This window comes from Leptonotus elevatus, chromosome 1 (assembly GCF_054856555.1).
Source record: "Leptonotus elevatus isolate MCC_2025b chromosome 1, RoL_Lele_1.0, whole genome shotgun sequence".
NCBI classification, from domain to species: Eukaryota; Metazoa; Chordata; class Actinopteri; order Syngnathiformes; family Syngnathidae; genus Leptonotus; species Leptonotus elevatus.
In genome coordinates this window covers 32858802-32886108 of record NC_141239.1, presented here as the reverse complement: position 1 = coordinate 32886108, position 27307 = coordinate 32858802, and the positions used below count along the sequence as shown (strand labels likewise).

At 41.7% G+C, this 27307-nt stretch overlaps 1 protein-coding gene across 4 annotated transcripts in view; it reads left to right on the top strand.

Moving 5' to 3' along the window:
- The window catches only part of cep112 (centrosomal protein 112), a 182646-nt gene that overhangs the window by 36741 nt on the left and 118598 nt on the right, over positions 1-27307 (top strand). For 2 of the 4 annotated variants that reach the window (XR_015096919.1, XM_086093219.1), the window contains exons 9-17: positions 602-688; positions 7236-7335; positions 7720-7838; positions 8026-8169; positions 14316-14470; positions 20321-20450; positions 20630-20722; positions 20803-20862; positions 22784-22863. Coding sequence is in view for 3 of the 4 variants with exons in the window: in XM_086093219.1 (XP_085949345.1) it covers positions 602-688; positions 7236-7335; positions 7720-7838; positions 8026-8169; positions 14316-14470; positions 20321-20450; positions 20630-20722; positions 20803-20862; positions 22784-22863 (968 nt within the window). In the remaining variant the exon portion in view is untranslated. The remainder of the gene's footprint in view (positions 1-601; positions 689-7235; positions 7336-7719; positions 7839-8025; positions 8170-14315; positions 14471-20320; positions 20451-20629; positions 20723-20802; positions 20863-22783; positions 22864-27307) is intronic. The other 2 variants (XM_086093239.1, XM_086093230.1) reach the window with 1 other exon arrangement.

Here is a 27307-nt window from a genome sequence, read left to right as displayed (position 1 = left end):
GTTGTTAATTTGAAAGTCGGGGTTATGCCATAGGGGAGAAAGCCCGCTGGGCTCCACTTGGGCTTTTGTCATTTCTAGTGCCTTCCACCAGGCAGTCAGGGTGGCGGAAATCATTGGCCTACAAAACTATATTGGCCTTTAGTGTATGAGGAATTTTATGGGGCCCTCTAACGTGGTAACATAGGTTTGCCTAATGGTAAGTCCGAACTGTGACCCGCTAAATAACATTTGACATGATTAACTATTCCGTAAATGCCTCCCAGGTTTTCATTTTGCTTTCAAACGCAACAATTTAACCACGCATGAGCTGAATCTTGTTGACCTTCACGTCATTAGCATTTTTGAAGCCGCGTGTGGGTTTTTGCATGTTACTGTGCACCATTCATCATCGGCCGTGCTTGGGAGCTAGACAGGGCAAATATGTAACTTCTTTCATCGTCGTCATCTTGTTCACTCAATGTGATGATTTGAGATGATGTTCGGATAAAATGTATTGTAAACTGTGTTTCACCCTTCATGCAGATTATTTTGCTGAGCAACTTCTTGTACAAGTAAAAAAAAGAATGTGGTTTCACTTTTACTGTTGGTTGCTTGTTTGCAGGTAGACATGAGAGTGAAAATGTTGGAGTCCAAGCATCAGGAGGAGAAAGTGAAAATGCAGCAGAGACATGATGCAGATGTTGACAAAGTGAGAACCTAACACTGAAAGAGAATGCATTTTTTTTCACAACTATATTTTTAAATTAATTTTAAAGCTGTAAATGCATAGGGGGCATTATTCAATTTAGTGCTTACTGCTTAACAAACAATGCTTGTCAAAGTAATCAGCTCAGCTCTCACCTCCGTACAATGCATTTGTCTTAAAATGTTGCTAGAGGACTAAACGAGTTAAGCTATAACGTACTTTTGATAAAATGGTCAGCTTTCCAGAGGCTGCAGTAATTTTATGCTGGTTCAGTATTTATAAAAGCCGACTAGACCCACCATAGTTGGAAGCTGAGTGCTGTTGACGTCTACTTAAACTTTGTTATAACAGCCATGATCACCTCTTATCTCCATTTGGTGGCTAATAAAAAGGAAAGGACTCGCTCCTCTCCCCTTCTTCCATCCTGCAAACAATCTTCTCTTCAAAGCGTTCGAGATGGTTTACTTCACACCGGGTGCCCATCAGATAAGCTGCAGAACAAGCACCTGGTATCTGTCACGTCCACCGCATGACTTTCCTTTGCTGCGACAGAAGCTTTTAATAAAACAGAAAAGAAAAGGGGGAGAGAAAAAAAAAACTCTCCCAGCTTTAAGATGCCCATGGCTTTGTGCTTGATGAGACGGAATGACAGCCAGCGTCTCCCTCCTGCTCTTTAATTAAGCACAGATGGTGAGTTATGTCCAATTTAATTTCCTCTGAATTCAACTCTGTATTCCATCTAATGGCTTCAAAGAGAAGTGATTTAGGGGCGCTCTCTTGACAAGCCTTATGGAAGGTTTCATTTTAATTAGCAGTAGCACCATTTCAAATGTATAGACCAATGAAGGGCTGGACATTGTCGTCCTCCCTATTTTTAAATGGAGAGGCCAGATTGTTGTGCAATACTTAAGTAGTTCTGTATATTATGTAGTGCTCATGATTAAATGTACCATATACAAATAACTTGTAGTTTAAAGTCACATGTTGTTTGAAATTCATTTGACTAGGGCAGCAGATAAGTTATTTTAAAATTAGATTAAGATGTGAAATAGTTTGTCGATTATTGTTAAATTGGCCAAAAATAAAGTTTTAATTTCCATCCCTTTATCCAAAAGCAAGACATTATTTAATTTTGACATTGCAGAAAATTCACACACAAATTATGATTCTGTGTCAGTTATTGGCTTGATTAACCAATAGATCGGTCAGACATCGACCATTCCGGGTGGTTACGGGCATAACAATTTTATTGATTAGCCAAACAACCAATGAAATTGGTTACAATAGAAAGTAAGTCTAGATAGAGCACTTGAAAATATATTTATTGTATTCTAAATGTATTTATTTATTATTATAAGGGATTACAATATAATATATAAATAATATAGTGCTTAAAAATGGAAATGTGTGTCTAGATAGATCACTAGGTGTGACCAGATCAGTGGGCTAGTGGTAGCGTGTCTACCCTGTGACTGTGAGGTTGTTGGTCCAATCCCTGGCTGTGTCATACCAAAGACTATAAAAATGGGACCAATTTGCCTCCCTGCTAGACACTCAGCAATTGTGGGTTGGATTTGGGGGGGTTACCTCCCCAAATGATTCCCGTGCGCGGACCCTGCTGCTGTGCACCGCTCCCTCAGGCGATGGGTCAAATGTAGAGAACAAATTTTGCCCCACTTAGGTAGTGTGACAATCAGTGGTACTTTTTGTCAGCCTCTTAACACAGATTAACCAATATCTTGGTCAGAATGACTAATTTGTATCGGTTGACCCAATCACCAATATATATTGGTTAAAAACACCTACCATTCTCGAGTGGTTGTTTTAACCAAAGGATCTGTCGGACGCATAACTAACTACCAGCTCGATTGGTCAAATTAAACCTTTTTTTGGGGGGGGGGTAAATTTGACCAATCTGTTTTCTGGGTGTCGATTAATTTGTTCTTGTCGTATTTATTTCAGTAAAGTTGTCGCTAACAGTTCAATTAAAAGAGTAAACTTAGGATGTGGAAATTTACTGCCCCGAGTAGTCTTTCTTGAATGTGAAATTGCCATTTGATTTTCTTAAATCATAGATTATGGGCTACGGAAAGAACCATTATGATGTAGTCTACTATTTGCGTAAGTCGGTATTGCTTGAGTAACCTAAAGGTTGGATAAAGGCTGCGCCAAGGCACCAATCCAAAGCATTTTTGGAATGCAAACACCTTTTCTTCCAAGTTCTCCTGCGTAATCTGGCTTGGATAGGACAAAGTTGCGATCAAAAAGCACACTCCAGAGAGGCCTGTAGTCTGCAATGTTATCTTACCTAGCTAGCCATCAACTGGCTTGCTACCAGATGCCTGTCACTTGAAGTCAAAATTTTTAGCCTAATGTTTATGTTTTAATATTTCTCTTGTGACATTGTTTTTATATTCATACAATATATTAAAAATGAGTAAGGTAACTTATCCCTTCTCGTTCATCCTTAAAAATAGTAGTGTTTAAAGAGCATTTGGTTGTTTTTAACAACGCTGCTAACCCCTACTTGTACTTAAATGTCTGTACTTAGACGCTTATACTTGTACAAATGTTATCTTATAAACATTCTCTGTACAGTTGAGACGGGTTTTATGATGGCAACCATTTGAAACCTGGTACAAATTATTCAAAATAAAATTCATCCAAATACAAAAATGTTCAATTAAAAGTCAACAACATTTGTTCCATAATGCTATCAGAACTTCATAGTACCACTCTGTACTGTATATGAACAATTTCTGTCTAATTTATGAGGAGGAAATCATGGTCTAGGACTCTAGTTCTTCCAATTTCCAATGCACATAACGTAAAGTATATTCCCAGGATTTTGGGCCAAGGACTTTTTCTCCATAGTTCATTTCTTCTATATGCAAGAAGAGTATTAGCTCCAACTGTGTCCAGACTGGACCAGGGTTGTGGTATAAAATGGAATAACAAGCCCAAAATTGCCACCCTAAAAGCCATCATTTCCCACCGTCCCGTGCACTCGCTCGGCCCTGTCACGGTCTCATCACATTTCTTCATGGACGCCTAAAAAAATAAATTTTCACTGGGGTGGTAGAAAATTGTGCTATTCCTAAATGTGTTATGAACTTTGCTCTGACCACTCCCTCTTCCTTTCATCACCCACATCAATTTTACACCAAGAATGTCAGGATTGGCTGCTAAGTGTGCTGCTATAGAACAAAATGGTATAAAAAAAATACTGTGTTACTGGCTTTGAAAAAATAGCACATTTTCTGCCATTTCAGCCATAAAATCTTCTGGTGGTCTAATTGTGTAATTATGTGTTAATGATTAAATAGGAAATACATTTCAAAGAAAAATGTTGTCATATTATACGGTAGTTACTATAATGCTTTTGAAGTGAGAAATCTTGCTGTGCTTTTGGTATACTGCCATGACAACCCACCATGGTTTAATTGACTAATTGCTCACAGATGGCAGAATCATGTACATGCAGTTAGCACATTACACCTCAGCACAGGTGCTGCGTTCAGGGGCCATTTTCCTCATTTACATGCAGCATCCTAAGGAATTTACATGCATTTGGGCAAACCATTTCCGTGCCAGCATGATTGTTGCCCAGGGCACAAACAAGGCCCATGCAGGCACATTTGGTTGACTTAGGTGCGGAACTGACTTCAACCCCATCAAAGACCTTTGGAATCAACTAGAAATAAAAAAATATCAACTGTCTGCGGGTCTTTAAAACAAGTTAAATTGGATTTTCAAAAAAAAGAGGCCTAAATTATCCTTGAAAATGTTACATAATCCTTAAATTTGATGTTTGGCTGTCTTAGAAATGTGGCGTTGTCTAAATCTTGTGGTTCTTAACTAGAACTGTCAAACGGTTAATTTTTTTTAGATTTTTTCAGATTAATCACATTTTAGAATTTTTATTAATCATGATTAATCACTTAATTAAAAGGCATTTTTATCAACATTATTTTGCCCACCAAATTTGAAGAGCACCTGTTATGTGTTAATTATTTTATGTTATGAGGACGTCTTCCACATTTTTGATCCACTCCACGATCTGATCCTCCTCTTTTTCTAATCAGCTAATTACTTGCATAATTTAAAATGAAAAAAAAATGACCTCACCTTGAACAAATATTCTGAATGTCATATGCAAACATTTCTTAAATGCTTTACTTTAATGTGTGTAGTTATATTTATTGCTCAAATGCAACCTGTGCTACCTTTAAAACCCCTAGACTGACCCTGACCCGTTTTAGGTTTTTTGATGGCTCTGACCAAGCCATTTCAAAATAAAATACTGCCCACAGATTATTGTAACCATCCGCTGTCAAGCTAAAGGATCATCTGAGGTTTTTGTGATTAATCAATCAGGTAAAGCTTTAACTTTGACAGCACGATCCTTAACCTGGATTCGATCAGTGAGTCAGTCTCAGCCGTCTCAAATGATTCGCTATGGCATGCACCTCTTGGCCATCATTGGCTGCAGGTGACCATCACTTTATTATTGTAATCCCTTCATACTAACTATGTCGAGCTAAAAAATAAAGTGGTCGGGGATGTGCAATATGAATTCACATGTATGGCATTCCAGATGATTTAATTCTGGGGTCTCTACTGTTTTTATTGTATCTGCTACCTCTGGGTTCTATCTTAAGAAAACAGCGGTGCTTGTTGAAGTGCTCTCCATCCATCCATCATCTACCGCTTATCCGGGGTCGGCTCGCGGAGACAGCAGCTTTAGCAGGGAAGCCCAGACTTCCTTCTCCCCAGCCACTTCAACCAGTTCCTCCGATGGGATCCCAAGGTGTTCCCAGGCCAGCCGAGAGACATAGTCTCTCCAGCGTGTCCTGGGTCGTCCCCGGTGCCTCTCGCCGGTGGGACATGCCCGGAACACCTCTCCAGGGAGGGGTCCATGCCCGAGCCACCTCAACTGGTTCCTCTCAACGCGGAGGAGCAGTTGCTTGACACCGAGTCCCTCCCAGATGACCGAGCTTCTCACCCTATCTCTAAGGGAGAGCCCGGATACCCTGCGGAGGAAACTCATTTTGGCCGCTTGTATCCGGGAACTTGTTCTTTCGGTCACGACCCACCTCGCGTCCATAGGCTCAGCTCCTTCTTTACCACAATGGACCGATACAGAGTCTGCATCACTGCAGACGCTGCACCGATCCGCCTGCCGATCTCCCACTCCAACCTACCCTCACTCGTGAACAAGACCACAATATACTTAAACTCCTCCACTTGGGGCAGGATCTCATCCTCCGACTGAGGACCATGGTCTCAGATTTGGAGGTGCTGATTTTCATCCCAACCGCTTCACACACTGCTGCGAACTGCTCCAGTGAGAGTTGGAGATCACGGTTTGAAGAAGCCAACAGCACCACATCATCTGCAAAAAGCAGAGATGCAATGTTGAGGCCACCAAACCAGATCCCCTCAACGCCTCGGCTGTGGCTAGAAATTCTGTCCATAAAAGTTATGACCAGAATCGGTGACAAAGGGCAACCTTGGCGGAGTCCAACCCTCACTGGAAACAAATCCGACTTACTGCTGGAAATGCGGACCAAACTTTGACATCAGTTGTACAGGGACCGAACAGCCCGTATCAGAGGGCTCGGTACCCTGTACTCCCGAAGCACCCCCCGCAGGACTTCCCGGGGGACAAACGCCTTCTCCAAGTCCACAGAGCACATGTGGACTCGTTGGGCGAACTCACATGCAGGGTGTAGAGCTGGTCCACTGTTCCACGGCCGGGACGAAAACCACACTGCTCCTCCTGAATCCGAGATTTGACTTTCCGACGGACCCTCCTCTCCAGCACCCCTGAATACACCGTACCAGGGAGGCTGAGGAGTGTGATCCCTCTATAGTTGGAACACACTTAAAAAGGGGGAACACCACCCCGTTCTGCCAATCCAGAGGCGCTGTCCCTGATGTCCAAGCGATGTTCTAGAGGCGTGTCAACCACGACAGCCCCACAACATCCAGAGACCTTAGGAACTCCGGGCGGATCTCATCCACCGGGGGGCCTTGCCACAGAGGAGCTGTTGAAGTGCTCTATAAAAAAATAGTTGAATTGAGTCCGAGTCCTAAATGCATGCCAATTTGAGCAATTCTAGTCCAGAACATCTAGCTATCTAGCAAAACTAAAGGAACACTTTTTTTAGCTGCTTGGGGAATACAAGAACACAATGCTTTCGAAATTCAAGGCAAAGGGAGACAGATTTGATGAAAAGGCTACTCTCCCTGTTCATTTTGTTCAACAGTAAATAAACCCTATACCTGTCTTGAATTTGGGGCAAAAAACTAACAAACACATATTTTTTTTAATAAACAACCACTGTAATATAACAATACTCACAGGCATAAATTATTTATCATCTGCAAAGAAAGGCTATAATTTTTGCGGCTTACTCACGACTGACCTTTTCTCTCTGTAGTGGTATCTGTCCCAATACTTTTGTCCATACGGTGTCACATCCATCACTGTTATTTCATAATAAATGGTGGTTTGATTAGCACTGAATATTATCTCCATACTTAGATCCTGCACCGAAGGAATGTGGAGATTGACGAGCTGAAGAGTCGATATCGGGCCCAGCAAAAGGAATCTGAGGAGATGATTCACAAACTAGAGTGGAAAGGTAGGGGAGGGGGTCACGGGATTGCAGGGTTAACAGCAAGGATGTTTATGGTCATGTCGGAGAACACTCAGGGTGAAAACGAACCTCCCCCGTGCGATATAATTCCTTGAGATGTGCCCATTGACGTTCTCCAGCTGTGATGCTCAATCCAAAATGTAATCCTGTAATATCTTTTCATGCTGAAGTTTCTTTAAGCTTCCGATGGAATGCAAAGAAAGCACCACCGGCCATCTGACAGTAGCAGATATTGACATTGCATTAGCAGGCATATAGGAGGACATAACGGGTCTTGTGTTTGTGTGTGTGTCCATGTGCAGCATACCCCGAGGCGCATTCTGACTACTCTTTGTGCTTTCTTTATTCCCCCCCTGCCCGTTTGTGCAGTTCAAAGTGTACTGAAGGAATCCCAGGTCATCCGCGAGAGCAAAGACAAGCACATTGCCGAGCTGAAGAAGATGACAGATCAGAGTGCCGACTGCTTGAAAAATGAGTGGGCGAAGAAGGTAAAGTTAAGAAACTTGGACGTTCTGCTCCAGCCTTGCGCCAAAAGGTGACAAAATGTGTACAATTGCTTAGACTCATGATGAACGTCATTGCAGTTAGTATTCAGTAGAAGCTCAAAATCCCAAAGTTTTTGCAAACGTTTGTGTATGCAATTTCGTACAATGAGATGTGTACCCCTGCTACCAGTTGCTTGTGGCAGTGGCCGAGGTAGAAAAGGAGAAGCTGGAATTGCAGAAGAAGCATACCGACAACATCCAGGAGCTTCTGGGGAGCACCAACATGAGATTGGCAAAGATGGAGGCTGAACATAATGCTCGCTCACAATCCACCGTGAGTACACAATTTTGTACGTGCGTGCGTGTGTATTTAGATTCCGACACCTTTCAAGGGTATGCAGGCATAAGATTTGTCAGCACATCCGATTACATTGCTTCAAGCAACAAAAGGCTGCATGTCTAGATGACAACATTGCTAATAACAGCTGCTGCTTTACAGTACAGCATTGCAAAGGTGAGGAATAGGCAGAATCTTGCCATTGTGCTATTGCATCCTAAGAAGCTTACCGTATTAACACGCTTCGTCTGAGCAGATGTTATTTCAGTATTCTATTCCAAAACAACAATGCAGAAATTATAGGCTTACATTTGTACAGTAGAAGGCAATTCATTGCATCATGCCGGTTGACTTCTGAGTTATTCTCATTTCAAAACCATTTTTCCGTGCGAAATCATGTAAAGTGAATTCATTTGAACTGGCTCAAGCTGACAGTGTCATGAAACGTGTACAGGCAATGAACTGTAACATGCTAACATTCTTAAAGACCCTGTAAAGAAAAGTCCAAGAGTAATTTCTAAATACATTATTCGTGTTGGAAGATAATTTCTGAAAAAGAGCGAACTGAGAACTATTTATTATTATTATTATTATTGCTAGTACTTGGTTGTGTTGATATAGGGTTAACCGTTTCACATCAATTTTCCAAGTCGTGGAAGTGGTGTTTGACAATTCAACGGAGATGACGACCATTCCTTCATTTTGAAGCCTCATTTTATACAGTTTGTGATTATTATTATTATTTTTTTTAATCATTCTAATTGGCATAGTTGATTCAAGACGGTACTGTGTTGTGTCAAATTGTGGAACATTTTCACATGAATAACTCTTGTCTGTTGAAACATTTTTATCCAAATTGTTTCTACAGTTTTTTTAGTTCCTATCAGCGACCCAATAAAGTGCATAATCTAGGCGAGAGTGACACTCACCTCATAGCTGTCGTATGTTTACCCGTTTGTCGTGAAGGCACTTATTCATGCACACGCCTCGCAAAGCCTCACTTTCTTTGATCCTGAATGAACGCGTTTAAAAAATGGCGCTTCAAAGCGGAGGATCACGCTCAGCACTTTTTAATGTGGCTAATCAGCACTGGGGGCCACAAATAGCATTGTTGTCAGTGTCGTCATTCACGAGGGGAAGCTGTCATGCCACATAGATCACGCACACGCGCATATTGCCGCTTCAGTCTGTCAGCAAGCTCACATTTGAAAGGCATCAAGCAGTGGACAGTGTGGGGCCACTGGTAAGGCGCCTCTTTTAATAATTAAGGACAGACAAGGCCTCTGGAAGATCAAAAGAGCCCTCTGTCATTATATGTTAGCTACTCAACTACTTGCACATACACGCACCTAATGTAAGATGTTCAAAGCAAACTTTATCTCACGGAACCTCTCGGTCGGTTTCGGCTTTTATGCCAAAAACCGGCGCTCACCCCTATTCCAACGCGCTGCTATACTTTTTATGTGTATGTATGTTTTCATAGATCTCCACAAAAGCTTTTAGTATGTAGATGTTAGCAATACATAGTAAAATAAAGTACTGTACTGTATTCCAGTTTGACCTCCACTTATACTGCAACTGTTTATGGACATGTGAGGTCATACAGATATGCGTATGAATGTTATCAATGCACAGCAGACAGAGACTGAGTAGGTGCTTGAAAATGAAACGGGAGCCGCTATCTTCTAAGGTGTTGTGCCAGCCCATTTCTTGCTAAACTTCCATATGCAGCGTATGAATGATGTGATATAAACCCATTATAAGTTTTGTAACAGCATAAGGAAAACCTTCCAGAAAAAAACTTAAAGCAATAAAAATGGTATTTGTAGAAAACTCATGAATTTGGGCTGCTTGGAAGGGGGGGAGCGCGTTAGCCCACAGAAGTTTGTAGTTCAATCTAGAATATCAATTGTAATTACATATCCACTACAGTAGGTGGTAGTGCTGCTCTCATCGTCAAAAGTGGACCGAATGTGCACACGACTCCCCATATTGTGCACTACTAAGCACAGTCATTCATCAATAGGCTTTAATGATGCTTGCTTGGCAGAGTTGTTGTAAAGGAGCAGCCTCTTTGAAGTTAATTGCCTTCCATTAACTTTTGTTCCTTCTCCTAGTGTACGTGCATGAAGGAGGAGGAGGGAAGAAGGGGTCGGTGGTGGCAGAAAGAGACATGTTGCATTCTCAGTTTGTTTGCATTGTCCTTAAAAAAAAAGTGTTCGTACAAGTAGCTGGAGTCTGTTCTCAAAGTATCTCACCAGTGATGGAACACTGTCTTGCTAAGAACAATTAAAACAGAAGAATTTCAATATTTATTTAAAGTTAACATGGTACATGTTTCTTAATGTACCAAATGTTCTATATTGTGTTTAAAAATGAAATAGATTGTGTTAAATGAAAAAAAAAATTGTTTTTATTTAGCCAAACATTAAATAGAGCTGTAATTGTAATACTGCGATATTTTTGCTCTTCAGTTATCATACAGTTCCAATAGAATCTCATATCGGCCCATTCCTATTCGTACAGTTTCCCGTGTGTCGCTGAAAGCTGCTCCTTGCTGTGCATTTAGACCGGGCATACTGCTTGGTGGAGAGCTGCTAAAAAATAAAATTTTGCCATCCAGCATAATAATAATTAAAAATAAAAATAATTTGGTTACACGTACACTACTCCCAAAAATTTAGGGGTATTTGGCTTTCTGGTGAAGTTTATGGAAAATGTCAAAAGTTCACGCTACAGTGATATCATATCATGAAAGTAGGACATTTACGTAGAAGGATGCACTGGTGATTTCCTCATCTCAAACAATTCATTGAAAGAAAAGTTAACAATGGTCGGTACACCACAACAACAAAAATTCTACGTCTCAACTCGTCATGTGCCCTTGAGCAAAAATTACAGCTCGATGGCATTGTCTCATGCTGTTCACAAGTCGACTCCTTGTCGGCTGAGCCATGGCATCCCACTCTTCTTGAAGGGCGTTGAGGTTCTGGGGTGCAGATTTTCCAGCCTCTACACGGCCACTCAGCTGATCCCACAGCTTTTCAATAGGATTCAGGTCTGGAGAAAGTGCAGGCCATTCCATTTGAGGTGCACCAGTCTCCAACAGCCGTTCCCTGATGATGCCACCTCCATGAGCCCGGAGCATTGTCGTTCATGAAGATTAGGCCCGTGTTGTTCATGAAAGCACACAATCATTGGATTAATGATGTTATTCAGGTAGTATGGGCTTGTCACTGTACCATTCACAGTTCTGTACTGACTGGACACACCTCCCCACACTGTAACACTGCCACCACCAAAAGCTCGCCTGGTGACAACAGTGGCTGATGCGTAGTGCTCTGCAATATTGTTGGCGGCCATCATTTCTTGACGTGAATCAATTTTCATCAGAGAACAGCACTGAGGCCCACTGGTCCCTTGTCCAGCGTAAATTCTCCCTGGTCCATGCAAGACAATGACACCTGCGCCTGGTGGTGTGGTCAGGTACCCTTGCAGGTCATCTAGCACGCAGACCAACTGATGTAAAAGGTTTCGAATGGTCGTCTGACGTGACACTTTGGGTGCCTCTCACCTCCCTTAAACATGCCTGGAGTTGAGTGACATTCAACATCCGGTTTCTCAGGACATTGTTCACAATGTAGCGGTCATCAGCATGAGATGAGGCCAATGGACGTCCACTTCTACTTCTTTCGGTGACTCTTCCAGTCTCTCTGTTGCAACTTGCCGATGACACTCCTTGACACTCTAAGCTTAGTGGCCACTTCCGTCAGCGAACGTCTTGTTTGAAGCATCACAATGGCAAGGTACTGTTGATCCATTGTTAGGTGTCGTTTTGGTCTCATGATGTCAAAATGTGAACAGCATGATGAGGAGGACTGTTTAAACAAAAGCTCTTATTGAACCAAGATATTTATTTGCAGATTCAAGGATCAAACACCGGTCGTGAATTTTGCCGTTAAGCTCCTCGTTAAGAGAACAGCAACTTGTGCAAAAAGTACTGAAACATTTAACAGTTGGGCATGTGCATTTAAAAGCTCAGTGAAGGTCACATTAAGTTCACTTGTAAAGGTTTGAATGCATTTTAGGCTCGTCCTGAAATTTCACCCAAAAGCCAAATATCCCAATTTTTTTGTGAGTAGTGTATGACTGTTTAAATAAAAAATGTATGGAAAGTAATGTAAAATATCATGATACGTATTGCCTTGAAGACCATGTGTCGGGATACATGTGTACCGCGATACTTACCGTACTGTATCGTGATACACATTGTATCTTGAGGTTGTTGGCAATTTCCAGCCTTAGTAAATACCCATTCAAAAATGATTGCTGAAAAAAAAGCAATATAACTGGGATACAATGTATTTGATCATGGATGTACTGCTATGTTCCTAGCACCCATCTATCTACTGTATATAATTTTCTCATATGACAATTTTATTTTATTTATTTTTTTGTATCTTCAAAGTCTTGTCTTTTGAGGGCAGAAGGAGTCATAAGATGGCTTATGGAGCCTGTAGTTCGCACCTAGTAATTCACGTGGAGAACACCTAATTAGGGGATGTAATTTTGCTCCCACTGAGAGTGTCCAGGTGGAGCAGCCCGAGCTCGGGCAGGTGCTTCTTCTCATCTCCTGCCAAAGTGTCAGCACGTGGCAACACAACACAGGCCTCTTTCTTGTTCCTTTCTTAGCAAGCTGCACTGCTAACACAAAAGACAGAGGTCCATACACCGCTCCTCCACATCTCAGTGTCTCTTTGCATCTTTGCAAACCCCCCACCACCACCCACCCTGCTGTCATCATCTGTTTCTATCATCGTTCATATCAAACCTTTAATCAGAACCACCCTCATCTGCCTTTATCAACCTGCCCATATAGCAGTGTGGAATGCTATGTCATAGTATACATTGCATGCAGAGAAGCCATATTTCTTTTCAACCCCCAAAAAAAAACGAGGGGTCCAGAATTACATGTCTGCACGCTCAATACTTGAATGGTTTTTAATTTGATATTCAATTGCGGACTTTTTTTTAAAATCTTTTTTACAGGCAGGATTTACACTGCAGGTCCACTGCCTAATGACATTTTATTGGCTATATTTTGTTTTTGTTTTTCCAACTGTATATTTCCATGGACATTTGAAGTGACTCGTATCTGACATGGTCATGTTTTTTTGTGTGAGCAGAAAGTAACAAATATGTACAAAAATCACTCCAAACGTCACTACGCAAGTGAACAGTTATAAATTAGTAATACAAATGTTATGTGTTTAATGAATCTTTATTAGTGAAATAAATTAGCTTTCCTACCATCTTCCAATTTGTTTAGGTGTACCTGTATATATGTTTCACTTTTGGAAATTAACTACTGAAATAAACATGGTATTCATGCAGGTGCAAAATCTTTGCAAATTTATGAGTGGGTGTGATGTGACGTCAGTACTAGAAAAAAGTTCCCCCTCAATAATATGACTTCATATAGAAATTGTTGTTTTCATGAGTCATCCTTAATATACCTGTACAAATTAATTAGCCTTTAGAAAATTCTGGTTAAATGTAGAGTCTATATCCAAGTATATAGGGCTTTAAGCACCAATATTACACATTACATAACATTGCATGTATGTTATTGATGCAATGTTGTTGTATGTCCTCAAAGTTGGCCGTGCTACTAGTATGCTGTAAGGATGTCCCAAAAATAGTCTTTCCCCCCCATCAGTTCAACCAAAGCTGCTATTTTAAATGATGGTAAAAGTATAGCTTCAAGTCACGGCTTCAAAGCTCAAAGCCGCAACACTTCACAATCTGCTGTAGTTTTATTTTTTTCTATTTCTTTTACAGTGAGAGAAGTCTTTAAAGACACTTTCACATGATAAGATCTTTCCCATGCTGCCTGCCGCAGTGCTGGTTTGACCTTTGGCACAGTTTGTGTAGTGAAGATGTTTTTTTGCTTTTGATGACTCACATATCTTGGAAGAAAATCGGTGCAAGGGGAGTTTATTTGAAGTCGTCCTCGCCACAAGTTCAGACTTGCTCCGAAACAGCTAGGATGCACCAGCTGACAGATTTGCACTTTAGAAAATATCAAGTGGATCTTGTGTGCGTTAAATTGAAATTTTCCTCGACATGTGTGTGGTCTATAGGTGCAAACGGTGCATGAGCTGGAGCAGCAAGTGAAACGGCAGTGTGCCGAAGTGGAGAAAAGCAACATGTTGCTTCAAGAGACGATGCAGGAGAAGGTCCAGCTGGAGATCCACCAAGCGGCCGTCAGTGGCGAACTGCAGGAGGCCAAGAGAAGGTCTGGAGATGTTGGGCATAAAGATACAATTTATTGTACCTACATGGGGAGGATTTGTCATACACGTATAAACAATAGAGAGGCAACACGATGTTTACAGAGCATTACCGTGGCGTTTTATAAGTGCCTGAGGATATTTAGCAAAAAAAAGTGTATTTACCAGGTAAATTTAATTTGTGTAGCATGGTGAAACACAGTGGTTAGCTCGTGCACCTCACAATTTGAATCTTGGTACAGGGCCTCCTGTGTGTTGTCCTGTAGTTTTTCTCTGGCTTCTAAATCTGGGTTGGGCAAACATTTGAGCTCAAAGGCCATATTGGATTTTTAAATTGGATGGATGAAAAAGTAAAAATAAAAAATGTAAAATAATGTATTTTGTTAACAAAATAATTTACCATGTATTAATTAATTAATTTGCTCCCAAAAGTGTATAAATAAATTTTATTTTAAATGTTTTAAGTGTCCCAAAGAGGTATTTGGCGCACTCTGTGGGCACACTCGGTCCTCGAGGGCCGGAACCCCCCAGGTTTTGGCTGTTTCCCTGCTCCAACGCAGCTGATTCCAATCAACAGGATCGTTATCAGGCTTATGCAGAGCTTGCTGATGAGCTGATCATATATCTGCATATATCAGCTGTGTTGGAGAAGGGAAACATCCAAAACCTGGGGGGTTCCGGCCCTCGAGGACCGAGTGTGCCCACCCAAGAAATCAGCTAGGGCCATGTTGAAAAAAACTCATTTACCCACAGTTCTGTACAAATTTGTGAAAAATTATGAAACTATATTCCAATGCTAATAGCTGCGAAACTGAAACATATATAAATATACTTTTTTTTCTTGATGAAAGAAGAGACTCTAATCTTTCTTTTGGTATAGCAATAGAACACAATATTATGTGGGCCTTGCAAACTCAGTCAAAATCCAGTAAAACAGCCAGGAGTGAACAGGATTGCTTCAGTGAAATGGCTTGAGGAGAGGTGACATTCAAACTGTAGAATCTGGAGAAAGTGCAAGGCGACGACCAGGAAACAGCCGCACAGACGTCCTCCTAGGACACTCCTTTCAGAACTGCCCATGACGTAGACACACTCCTGGTGGAGTAACTGCGCACCCCAGGAGGAGGGGGACGACCAGAGACCCTGTACGACTGCCGAATTACCTCCCTGATTCAATGGGAGAGGCGTTGCTTGGACACAGCAGCTCCTTTGTTCAGGCTGTTGTAAGACACAAAAAGCGCAATGCCCTCACAGGACATCAAAGACCTGCATCGTCATCCCCATCCGTCGACGGCAGCGCAAAACAAGCGAAACGAATAAGGTGGTTGGAGAGCCAGACAAAACTTTGGGGACAAAAGCAGCATTTGGCCACAATGTGACCCCTGCCCCGTTGGGGTGAAGGCATTCGGGGCTAACAGATAGGGCGTGGAGCTCCCCCACCCGCTTAGCGGATGCTATCGCAAGAGAAGTTCCCCTTCGGTCAACAGCTCGAAAGAGGACCTACACAATGCACCAGACAAAGGTCCCAGGTGCGGGGACTCGAGGTGGGTTCCTAAAACAAAGGCAAAGGGCACCATTGAGGAAGAAGCCCTCTAGCTTATGGCAACCAACAGACTTGCCATCCACCGTAATATGGCAGGCCGAAATGGTCGCCACGGAGACGTTGATCGTAGAAGGGGAACACCACTTATCGTAAACAGATTGGAGGAATTCTAGAACAGTGGGAATAGGGCACATCACGAGATCCCTCCCACAACTTGCACACCACTCCGTAAACAGCTTCCACCTGTTAGCATACAGCGAACGAGTGGACTGAGCCCTGGCATTAAGGATCGTATGATAAAAGAAGACGAGCACTCAGTCAGCAATGGGTCTCGACCCTCAACTGCCAGACACACAGATGGAGCCGGCGGGGATCAGGATGCCAAATCTGACCCCGCTGTTGGGACAGTTGATCCAACCGACTGGGCAGCATCCACGGTTCGGAGGAGCAGAGACTGCGGAGGAGAGGGAACCAAGTCTCAGTGGGCCAAAGAGGGGCCACCAGCAACAACGTGTGACCCTCCAGAAGGACCCTCTGAAAGGTCAGATGAATGAGAGGTGGGAAGGCATATAGCAGGCTCCTTGGCCAGCGGTGTGCCAGAGCATCCCGGGCTGCTCTGTTCCCTCAGGGAAAACCAGAGGGGACAGTGAGTGGACTACTCAGAGGCAAAAAGATCTACAGCTTTTCCGAAGCGACTCCAAATAGCGCTCACCACCTTGGTGGAGACGCCAATCCCCCTGAGGCGGACGACGGGAATCCACTGACTGGTTGACAATGCCCGGGAGAAACATGGCCTGCAGGCTGGCACGACGGGGGGCGGCCCATCTGAGAAGCCTCCTTGATGCCCGTAGCAACTGGGCGGATCTTGTCCCGCGCTGATGATTGATCTGATACACAGTGGAGGTGTTGTCCGATCGTACCAGGGCATGATGCCCTGCCACGAAGGGCAGAAAATGAATGAGGGACAGAGGCAGAAAAAAGGACATAAGGCAGCATCCCATTGGCATGGAAGAGAGAGATGAGGCGTAGCACATCGTCGACCCTCTGTGGGAAGGTCGAGGAGTCATGGAGGTGGTGTCCAACGATATTCGGATGAACAGAGTCTGCTGAGAGGGAACAAGATAGGATTTCCCCAGGTTGACCTTGAGCCCAAGTCGTGCAGAAGCATAGAGATGTTTCGGATTGCCTGATTCCTGGACGGTGCGCATATCAGCCAGTCATCCAAGTAAGGAAGCACCTTCATGCCCCTCGAATGCAGCCCGAATAGGAGTACTCTGATCAACCAGTGACGACCCCTGTAGGCAAAGCGGAGAAACTTCCTGTGCTGAGGAGCATTAGGGACGTGGAAATAAACGTCCTTCAGATCGATTGACGTGAACCATTCCCCTCGGGTGATCGTTCTCAACACGGCCGACGTAGTCAGCATACGGATGGACAACACTCTGGGGTAGCGGTTAAGACCTCTCAGATCCAAGATAGGGCGTAATCCACCTTTTTTGCAATGAGGAAGTAGGGGGAGTAGAGTCCCCCTGGATGAGCCAAGGGATCCACTGGTTCGATAGCGGACTTGGTGAGGAGGGTCGCTAGCTCTTGATCTAGAGCTAGTGTATTTTTGGCTCGCTGATGATAGTCTCTCTGACCCGGATGGAGAGAGGGGGCCGGCGTCTTAACTGAATCCTGTACCCATGGCCATGAGACAAGGTTGAAAGCACCCATGGGTTTGAAGCGAGTAGTTAAGCTGGCGACAGGAAAAGTAACCGACTGCCGGCCCCTCAGGCTCAATCCTTGGCCCTCTCGGATTTAGTGGTCTGGGAGGGACGGGACGTGGTGTGTGAAGCTCGGGGCTGACCATGGGGCCCTCAGCCAGAGGGGCGAACCCCACGGTCATCCGTGACATGTCCTCGTGAGGGACGACGAGGCCCGTATCCCCCCGTAGGCCGAAAGGACTGCACAGTATGTGACAGAGGGGTAAGGGGGAGCGGCTCCCCCCGAGTTTGACGGAGCATAGGGCCTGACAAGGCTAGCAAACTTACGCCTTGCGTCATTAGCACGCACTGTGCGTTCCAGCGCTCCTGTCGCTGCCGAACCAAAAACTTGACCCGGCACCACAGGGAGGTGACGCAGTTCCTTCCGGCAGGGCTCTCGCAAGGGAAATTAAGCCAACCAGACCTGACAGCGCGTTTGGATAAGCAAAGACATACTACGGCCATGCTCCCTCGAAAAGAGGGATAAATCCTTCAGCGCCAGGTTACAGAACGATGTATCCTTATCTACTTTGTTGTCTCTCAAAGCTGCAGAGAGAGTGTAGGAGATGCGCCTGGCCATTGACCAGGCGTGCTACCACCATCGCTGCGTTGTATGACTTAGTGACCAGTTCGTCCATCAAGCGCCACTGAGGGCTAGGGTATCTCACAGCCTGTCTAAGGGCTTCCTCCGGGGAGACGATAAGTGAAGCCACAGAATACTCTACATTAGGCATACGGTCCAAACCAATAGGATTAAGAAACCGCAGGTTTGCCAGAGCACGGCCGTACGCCCTAACCCGAGGATAAACACTACAATTGGACTAGCAGGAATGAAGGTCTGTCAAAAAAAGACAAAATTCCGGAATCCAAAAAGTCTCGGTTGAGTAGTCCATCAGAGAGAGGCCACACTCAGTAGGAGGCTGAGAAAAGCCAGACGTGTCCAACTTTAAACGTTGGAAAGCGCTAAGCATAACAGTGCGCACCAATTCCGCTCCAGCTGAAAAACGTTCCGAAGGAGGACAAGACGGGGCAGTGGAAACACAGTCCATTCCCGAACATAACTCAGAATCCCGGACGGAGATGGCATCCTCGGTGACGTCGTCCGCTTGGGAGGGCAATTGGAGTGTTGCATCCGGCATGTCCACCCCCGCATAGGGCAACGCCACTGCAGAGGCCTGAAAATGAGTTATAAGTCTTGTATCGCTTTAAAAATATTTTTTTTAATTACTATGTACATTTCAATCAATCAATTATCAATTATTTAATGACATACATTTAATTCAAACACTGAATTAGCATTTTTGAATTTACCGCCTTTAGGGGGTAAAAGCAACATATATTTATTATTGTTAACTTACCTAAGTATTTATATATGTTAATTGTGCATGTTTAACAAGCAAAATATATTTGCATTAATTAATTAACCAAATATTTATTAAAACTGTGAATAAACAAATTTTAGGTAACCAAATTTGTTAACCTGACCATAGCCAGATTGATAATTGTGATTCACGCAAGGAAGTTCTCCACAATATCAATCTGAGACTGCCACACTGTGATTTCCTCAGGAAAGGCGGGACATTCCGTACAATACTTCAAGTTGTTTGGACGTTGCACCAACTTGTGCACGTCTACCAAACTTTTGGTTTGACCAATCACGGCAACGGATGTGAATGTCGTTGTCGTAGAAAGAAAAAAAAAAAGCACAAGCATCTTTTCCAGCTAAATAATTCGCAAAACACCACTTACTTGTCCTTTAAAAAGGAATCCCAGTAATTCTGCAAGAACACAATGAATTGCAGTGTCCATGAATTCGTCCACCGGTGTCGTCATGTTAGGTTAGTTGTTTTCCCACGGCTTTGGCACTTGTTGTTTTCGTCACAGCTGCATATCCTGCCCCCAAACACAATGTTGCTTTGTGACTGGTTGTTCGGATCGATGAAAGTCAGTGGGCTCGGTACAAGAATGATTCTCGGGAGTTTGTGAACTCACGAGAATTCAGCTTGCAGAGCAAGGTTACAAATTTGGGGGAAAACGGCTCAATTAATGTAACAAATCTTAATTAAATTTGTGTTAACTTACCAAGTATTCAGTAAAATAAATATGATCATAAATATATGTTAAATGTGCATGTTTCACAATTATTTTTAAAATGTTATTATTCACATTATTAATAACCAATTATTTTATAAAATAGTGAATAAATACATTTTAAGTAAACACATTTGGGTTGGTTGAGACCTTGGCAGCTAAATTGATATAACAAATATTATTGCAGTACTCTTGATAAAGTAAAAGCTGAGTGGGCCGGTTTAAAGAGCGAATGGGTACTTATGTTGCCCTAAACTGCCCACGAAACAGAATGTGAGTGTGAATGTTTGTTGACTGGCAACCAGTCCAGGGTGTACACTATCTCTTGCCCAAAATCACCTTGGATGGACTCCATCTTCCCTTCCATCCTAATGAGACGGAGTGCTATATAAAATTGATAAGTGGATGGCAATAATTTGTCAATGTACTGTATTATATGGTGCATATACTGTGTATTTATGCAACCCTGCTTACAGAATGACGGTCCTCCAAAAAGAGAAGGACGAGCAGAGCGTTTTGTTTGAGGAGACCTTGCAGACGTTCCAAGCCAAACACCAGGCCGATGTCAACCATTTACATCAGGAGCATACTCTGTCTGCAGCTAAGGTAACACCTGAAACATTCCATTTAGCACACTTCATTAATTGGGCCTTTCAATCCGGACACCGGCAACCTTTTTTCTTTCACCTTAATTAGAAGTTGATTTCCCTTTTGCAAAATTGAAAACAGTACAAAAAAATTGGTATTTTGATAATTAAGCATACTCAAATTATTTTCTCTTGCAGGCCTCTGAGGTAATGGAGGACTTTGAGAAAACTATTGCTCAGCTCAAACAGCAGCTCCTGGTCAGTGAACATCAGCGACAGACACAAGTTAGGGTACGAAATGTGTGATAAAAGCAATGCACAATTACATGTGTGATTGGTTATGTGTCACATTCTTCTCTGCCTCTGTTCAGGATCAGGATTTAAAGTTCCAGGAGGGGAAAAAAGTGTTACAGATCAACTATGACAAAAAGGTATGTGCTCCTGTACGGAAGCTCATTCACCAAAGTGACTTCAATAAAACCTGAAAAAGGGGATTTGGTCCAGTCCATGTGTTTAAAAAAATAAATAATTTTTTAAGCTCCGTTATTCCTGTTCTAGTTAAATCCGAGGTGATTAACTGGCAGGCTTGTATAAAAGTCCTGAAAGCAATATTTGAGTCAAAGTAGTCAAAGTCTTAAAAGGAAACGACTATTGGAGTAAGGCACCTTGTAGAATACTACTTGAGTAGAAGTCTCGTGATAACTAAAATAACATTTGATGTTTTGATTTCACTGGGTTATGTTAATTAAATGGTTGTTCTATATTAGTAATAATAAACAATATACAAATGTTATGAATCAGATAGTAAAAAAAAAAAGGAAAAAAAAGGTTACACAGTCAGTAAATCAACTACCTGAGAATAACTGTGACAAGTTATCACAAAGCAATAGCAAATGGTGTGATACAAGAGATGAAAATTAGTCCTGTCAGGCGATTGAAAAATGTTATCTAATTAATTGCAGGATTTTGAATCAATTAATCTAATTAATCGATTTTTATCTTAGATCTGCTAAAGGTCCCCAAATATTACTAAATTGTAGTGCATGACTAATCAATTAAATACACCAAGAAGAGAAGATTTGAAATCCACATTTTTATTGTTGAAGTGTGCTTCATACATGAAATTCAAAAGAAAAAGTTTAAGCACATCAACAAACCAATAGAGCCAGGCATTATTTAAAAAGATAATCTAAACTTAAGTTTTTTTTTTCAATATGGCCCTGGTTTTGCTCTGCTGACACCTGCTGGTCGTTTTTTGTTGCCATTTCTTCAACCGTTCTTTGCAGTAGAGAGGCTGCATCAAAGCCTTCTGTATACTCTAGCATAAAAAAAAAAAAAACATTAAAAACGTATCAATACGTCTTTGGGACACTTAAAACATAAAAAATAGAACGTTTTTATACGTTTTTGTTAGCAAATGAGTTAAAAGACAAAGAAAACAAGCTCAAAATATATTAAATATGACAAAAATAATACTATTTAGACCCATGGTAGAAGTCCCAGAAATAATGTCCAAAGCATATCGATGTGACAACAGGCAAGTGTGTGCATAAGGCCTCACTGGTAAACAATCAGATTACCACTGTGCTGTTGTGTAATAAAATACTAACAGTCCTGCACAGATTGATGTGTCACATAATATTGGCAAAGCAAATTATTATGTTCAATTCTAAACAAGAACTGACTTGAATGGACACATTCCTCAGATTTTATATGGTAACAAAGATGGTTAGCGGGAATGTATCGCAGTAAAAGTTATAATGTGTCATCTTAGCCTGCACCTCATTGCAGGCAGCACTGTTCCTAACATCAAGAAATCCTCTTCAAAGCACTCCCAAAGTGGCCTTTGTTAATGAGCGGAGCTGGACCAGACTTTTTAGGTTAAGATCAGGTTTAAAGACTGGACTGCACCTGGGTCATCTTCAAAGTACAGTATGTATGTGTGTGTGGCATCCCCCCCCCCCTCCCCCATTGGCTGATACACCTGCAAGAACTTAGCAGACTCCTGCACACTTAATTCATGCGGCGCTTAATTGAACTCTCTTGAGATGAAAGCCAGTCATGTCTTATTGATGATTTTCCAATAGTCAAGGCCACATGCTAACAACCTCTGTGGAGTCTGTCATGTATTTCCACAGTGGTCACAGGGGCAGTGCCATGTGGACATGAAAAGGGGCTCATATGGCAGCCATATAGTTCCACAGTGAGAGGCCCTGACAGGCTCAAATGCTACTTTTGATGGGGCTCACCAAGGATGGCAGACGACCATGTGCACAAGGTCACATGTGTCTTGTTTGAAGGCACTTCAAATACGCTTACCTTCCTTTCTCTTTACTCTTGCTCTCTTCTCAGGTTCTGGCATTGCACGACGAGGCGGAGAAAGAGAGGACACAGGCCAAGAGGAAGCTGGCCAAACTAGAGGATGCACTCAGGTACATTTAAAAAAAACTTTTGTTTGATATCCCAGTAAACGCATTTGCCTTACTTCACACTTTATATGCTGCACGTAAATACAGTATCCACACGCTATCCATAAATAATCCACACTTTACGTCATCTGAGAGACTGCTCACATACATTGCAAGGTGCTACTAGTTGAGTTTGAAATGGAGCTAACTCTTTTTGTGGTCGGCATATCTGAAATGAAGCAACAAATACTGCTCATTTTCCATATATGTTGCAATATGGTACACAGTATAAGGTTTGGCTCAATATGAAAACCTCTTGCTCTTAAATACCCCAATCACATTTTAGCCTTTGTGAGTTCAAACTTTGTTAGGAGGTCGCAGGTACTGAATCCACTCCTTGATCATGAAAGAACAGTCACCATGAATTCTGATCAGAGGTTAACAAGGCAGCCCTTGCACTGTTCTCTTTGAAGCGTTCTCAAATGACTTGAGAGTGTCAAGTCGGGTTCCATATGCAAAATAATGCTTTGCTTTATTAAAATAATACAGCGGAACATAACTTTACTTAATCTATGACGCAATTCAAAATAATTAATTATTATAATACATGTACAAAGATCCCATAAACTAGACCGAATGGTGGCTCTCCCGCTTTTTTAGCATTATTTGGACCGTAGTCGCTTGTTCAACATTGATTAATTTGTGTCAAAGTCTGCTAAAAGAGGAATCATTCATGAGAGTCGTGCTTCAGATTCAAAACATTCTAAGCCCTTGTGTCTGTGTCCTTCTGTGCGTGTCTCTGTCTGCCATTTAGCTGTGCAATAGCACAGCATTCCCCACTTAGCTTACAGCGCTTTCAGCACAAAGCGCAACATTAAGGGAACTTCACAAGCATATTACAGTTTTGTGGGTGGAACGCGCCAGTAGAATGCGGATCTCCAACTAAGCCCATTCTACAACCTCAGGCCCGCTCCGAGCCGTGCGCTGTCCAGTCATGGTGCCTTCAGCCCCCTTGAGAGATTTCAAACTGTTTAGCTCAATTGTAGTAACTCCGCGGAGTAAAGAGATTTAGTTTGTGCGGTGCTCGATTTTCTTTCTTGGATCCTCATCAGTGACTGGAAGCGCTTTGTGTCTTAGCCCAGTTCTTGTTGTTGCCTATGCAGTAAAGCCCACTGAACTCTACCGCGCATAGCGAAAAGACTGCTAGTCAATTGATGACACCTCCCTAAAAATCTTTGTAATTTAATTTAATTGTTTAAAGTAAACCATAAAAATGTACCACAAACTATGATCCTAAAAACATTTTAATACCATTTATTTAGTTTAATTCATTCCAGACATTTCAAAAACCACATAACTAAAACATTACGAACAATATTGGTGTACAGACAATACACCACATACACAAATGTCCTTTTCAACATGCCCGAAAAGGGCTAGGAACAAGTACAACTTATTCACCAATCACCACCGATGATGATGATCGTTAATCCTAAGAGTCCTGTAAAGCAATGTTATAAACAAAAAGTTTTGGTTTTTCAAAAACCAAATTCAAACTTATCTTTACAACATTACCAGAGGTGGGTAGAGTAACTCAAGTAAAAGGTAGTCATCAAGAAAGTCACTCAAATACAAGTCAAAAAAGTATTTGCTGAAAAAAATACTCCAGTACTGAGTAACTGCTTGAACATAAAGTCTGATTTTTTTTTTTTTTTAAACAATGTCAGCAGACAGACAAAAGCATTAAATAATGTGCAAATTCTGGCATCTTCAAATTCAAAGTTAGTGTTAACTCATTGGTTAATCACAAAAAAATATCGCATTAATCATGTATTTACGCAGATTAATCGCACTATTCATTTTGACCGCAGATGATCCTTGACAGTGGATGGTTACATGAAAGATAGCACATGTTGTGTTTGAGCAATAAACATAACTACATACTTTAAAGTAAAGCATTTGATAAATGTTTGTGTATGACATTCAGAATATTTGCGTCAAACTACTGGGGTCATTTTGTTTTTTTCATTTCAATTATGCAAGTAATTAACTGATTAGAAAAAGAGGAGGATTAGCGTGTACAGTGGATCAAAAAAGATGTCCTCATAACATTAAATATCGAAAATAATTAACACATTACAGGTGCTCTTCAAATTATATTTTTAATTAAGTAATTAATCGTGATTAATAAAAAATTTAAGATGCGATTATTCCCGATCGTTTGACAGCTCTAAAAACTTTTCTTTCTTTTTTTAAGATTCGAGCTCGAACAACAGTGCAAGCAGACACGTTAGCCCAAGCATGCACAATCCATTATTTTGCCGTTAACAGGCAGTCAGTCCTGTTTTTGTTGTTTTGTGGTTTACGGTGAAATTCAAAGTCACTGTTCCACTTGACATCTTCTGTGCACAAAAGTGTTTTCTCAGCTGTTTGCTCAGAAGCCGATGTTTTTGGTGAAATCAACCCATGTTCTACTGCTGATTACTAAAGAACCTTTTTGGGGGGGGGTACATTTGCTGCTTGTTTTGTCACAGAACACAATATTCTGTGGGTCTTTAAAGCTCAGTCAAAATGCTTTAAAACGGCTGACACCATAAAAAAGTCTGCTTTGAAAGCGGCTGCCAGTGAATGAGTTAATAATTGCCTAATTGAGTTGCGTTGTAGGATGCACTTGTATTTACTTTCTCTTTGTTTCTGTGACAGTAAAAACTCACTTTTTTTTAAAATTCAGTACAAATCACAACGGGACATTTGATGCTTGATGTTTGCGCTTGTTGAAAACCGCCCGGCAACAAAGCTTTTAAACGCAGCAGACACATCCAGTGGCGCCTTAATGATGCTCGCTGTTCGCATCAGTGAGGAGTCAAGTCTCTGCCTCGTTTGGCCGTTAAGTGCCGAGAAAGTGGCCCATCAGGCTGCTGTCTAATTAAGCACTCGGGCTTGCTGCGCACACGCTCTTTAAGCAGTCGGATGTGTGCTACCTGCCTGCTGCCGCGGCAACAGCGCAAGGCTTTTAAAGGCGATCCAGGAGAACTTCAAAGTCAAAGTTACGTGTGCGTGCGTGCGTGGAGAGAGAGATGGAAAGACATAAAATACAATTAAACAAGCAGAGCTACCCGGCGAGGCAAGGATGTACACCGGCTGGCTATTCTTTGTATTGTGTGTACTTCTTTTTTTTATCTGTATACTTTTGTTTCTTAGCATTCATTTCCTCACTTCTTAGTGTCTACACCAACTGTTTCCTTTTGGTATATAAAAAAAAAAAAAGAAGAAGAAAAAACACCTGGTCTTGCCATGCAAATTCGCACTGCTGCATTCATTTCAGTTTTTGGTCGGTGTTACTATAGCAACAACAGCGAGCAGTGCACTACAAAGTGATGTCAATGTGAAAAGTGTAATAAACAGTAAAGCTTTTTTATTTTTTTATTATTTTTTTTTAAATTCATTCTCAATATTCAGATGTATTTTGTCATATGTTTACTTTTCATAGATTGCATTTATGGACACTGGAGATGGTTGCCCTGTTTGTTTATATACAAAACATGAGACAGGCAAACTATTAACATGCACATCTTTGTATGATGCATTTTTGCTCAACGAACTAAAACCATAAGCACATTGACAACACAAGGTGTGTGCAGAGCCTTAAAACGACTAATTAAATTTAGCCAACTTAAAAATAAATGCCTCTTAATATTTAATTAAGTTACTCATACATTATAAAAATGTCATAAAACAAGGTTGCCGTAGTATTTTCAGAATCTTGGAACTGGCAATGTGGAGTAAGCAATTTTCACATATTCGCGAACGCATTTGTAAATACGTTCAAACATACTCGCTAATACACACGAAAATACTCAGAGTACGTTCAAACGTACTTGTAAGCTAAATGCTACAAACATAGCATATTTTCCCATAATACCACGGGGTATTACTGTACTTGTGCATACACAAGTCAATCCCCTGTGGCATTATGGGGGAAAACAAAGCCAAACCTAAATCATGCACTGCAGACATCATAAAAGTTAGGAATAAACAATGTTGTATTTTTACTTAATTTTTGAACGTATTGCTATACAGTAAGCCAAATAGTGTTTTTTTACACTCGCACATGTGCATGTTATGTAATACCCCGTGGCATTATGGGAACATATGCTATGTTTGTAGCATTTGGCCTACAAGTATGTTCGAATGTACTTGCAAGTATTTGCAAATACGTTCGAACATACTCAGCATTCAAAAATGTTTACTCCACATTGGCAGTCCCACGCTTCCGTAAGAATTCAACAAATGTGTTTGTTTGCGAGTCTTCAGCTGCTACGAAGTGTGCCTTTTTTTTGTTGTTGCTCTAAATTGCGCTTAAACTCGTCAAATGTTTTTAATCTGCGCATGTTGTCTGTCGTTTAAATTCTCAAATGAGGGTTAATTTTCAGTTTGTGTAGCGTAAAACAACTGTTCTCCAGTTTGC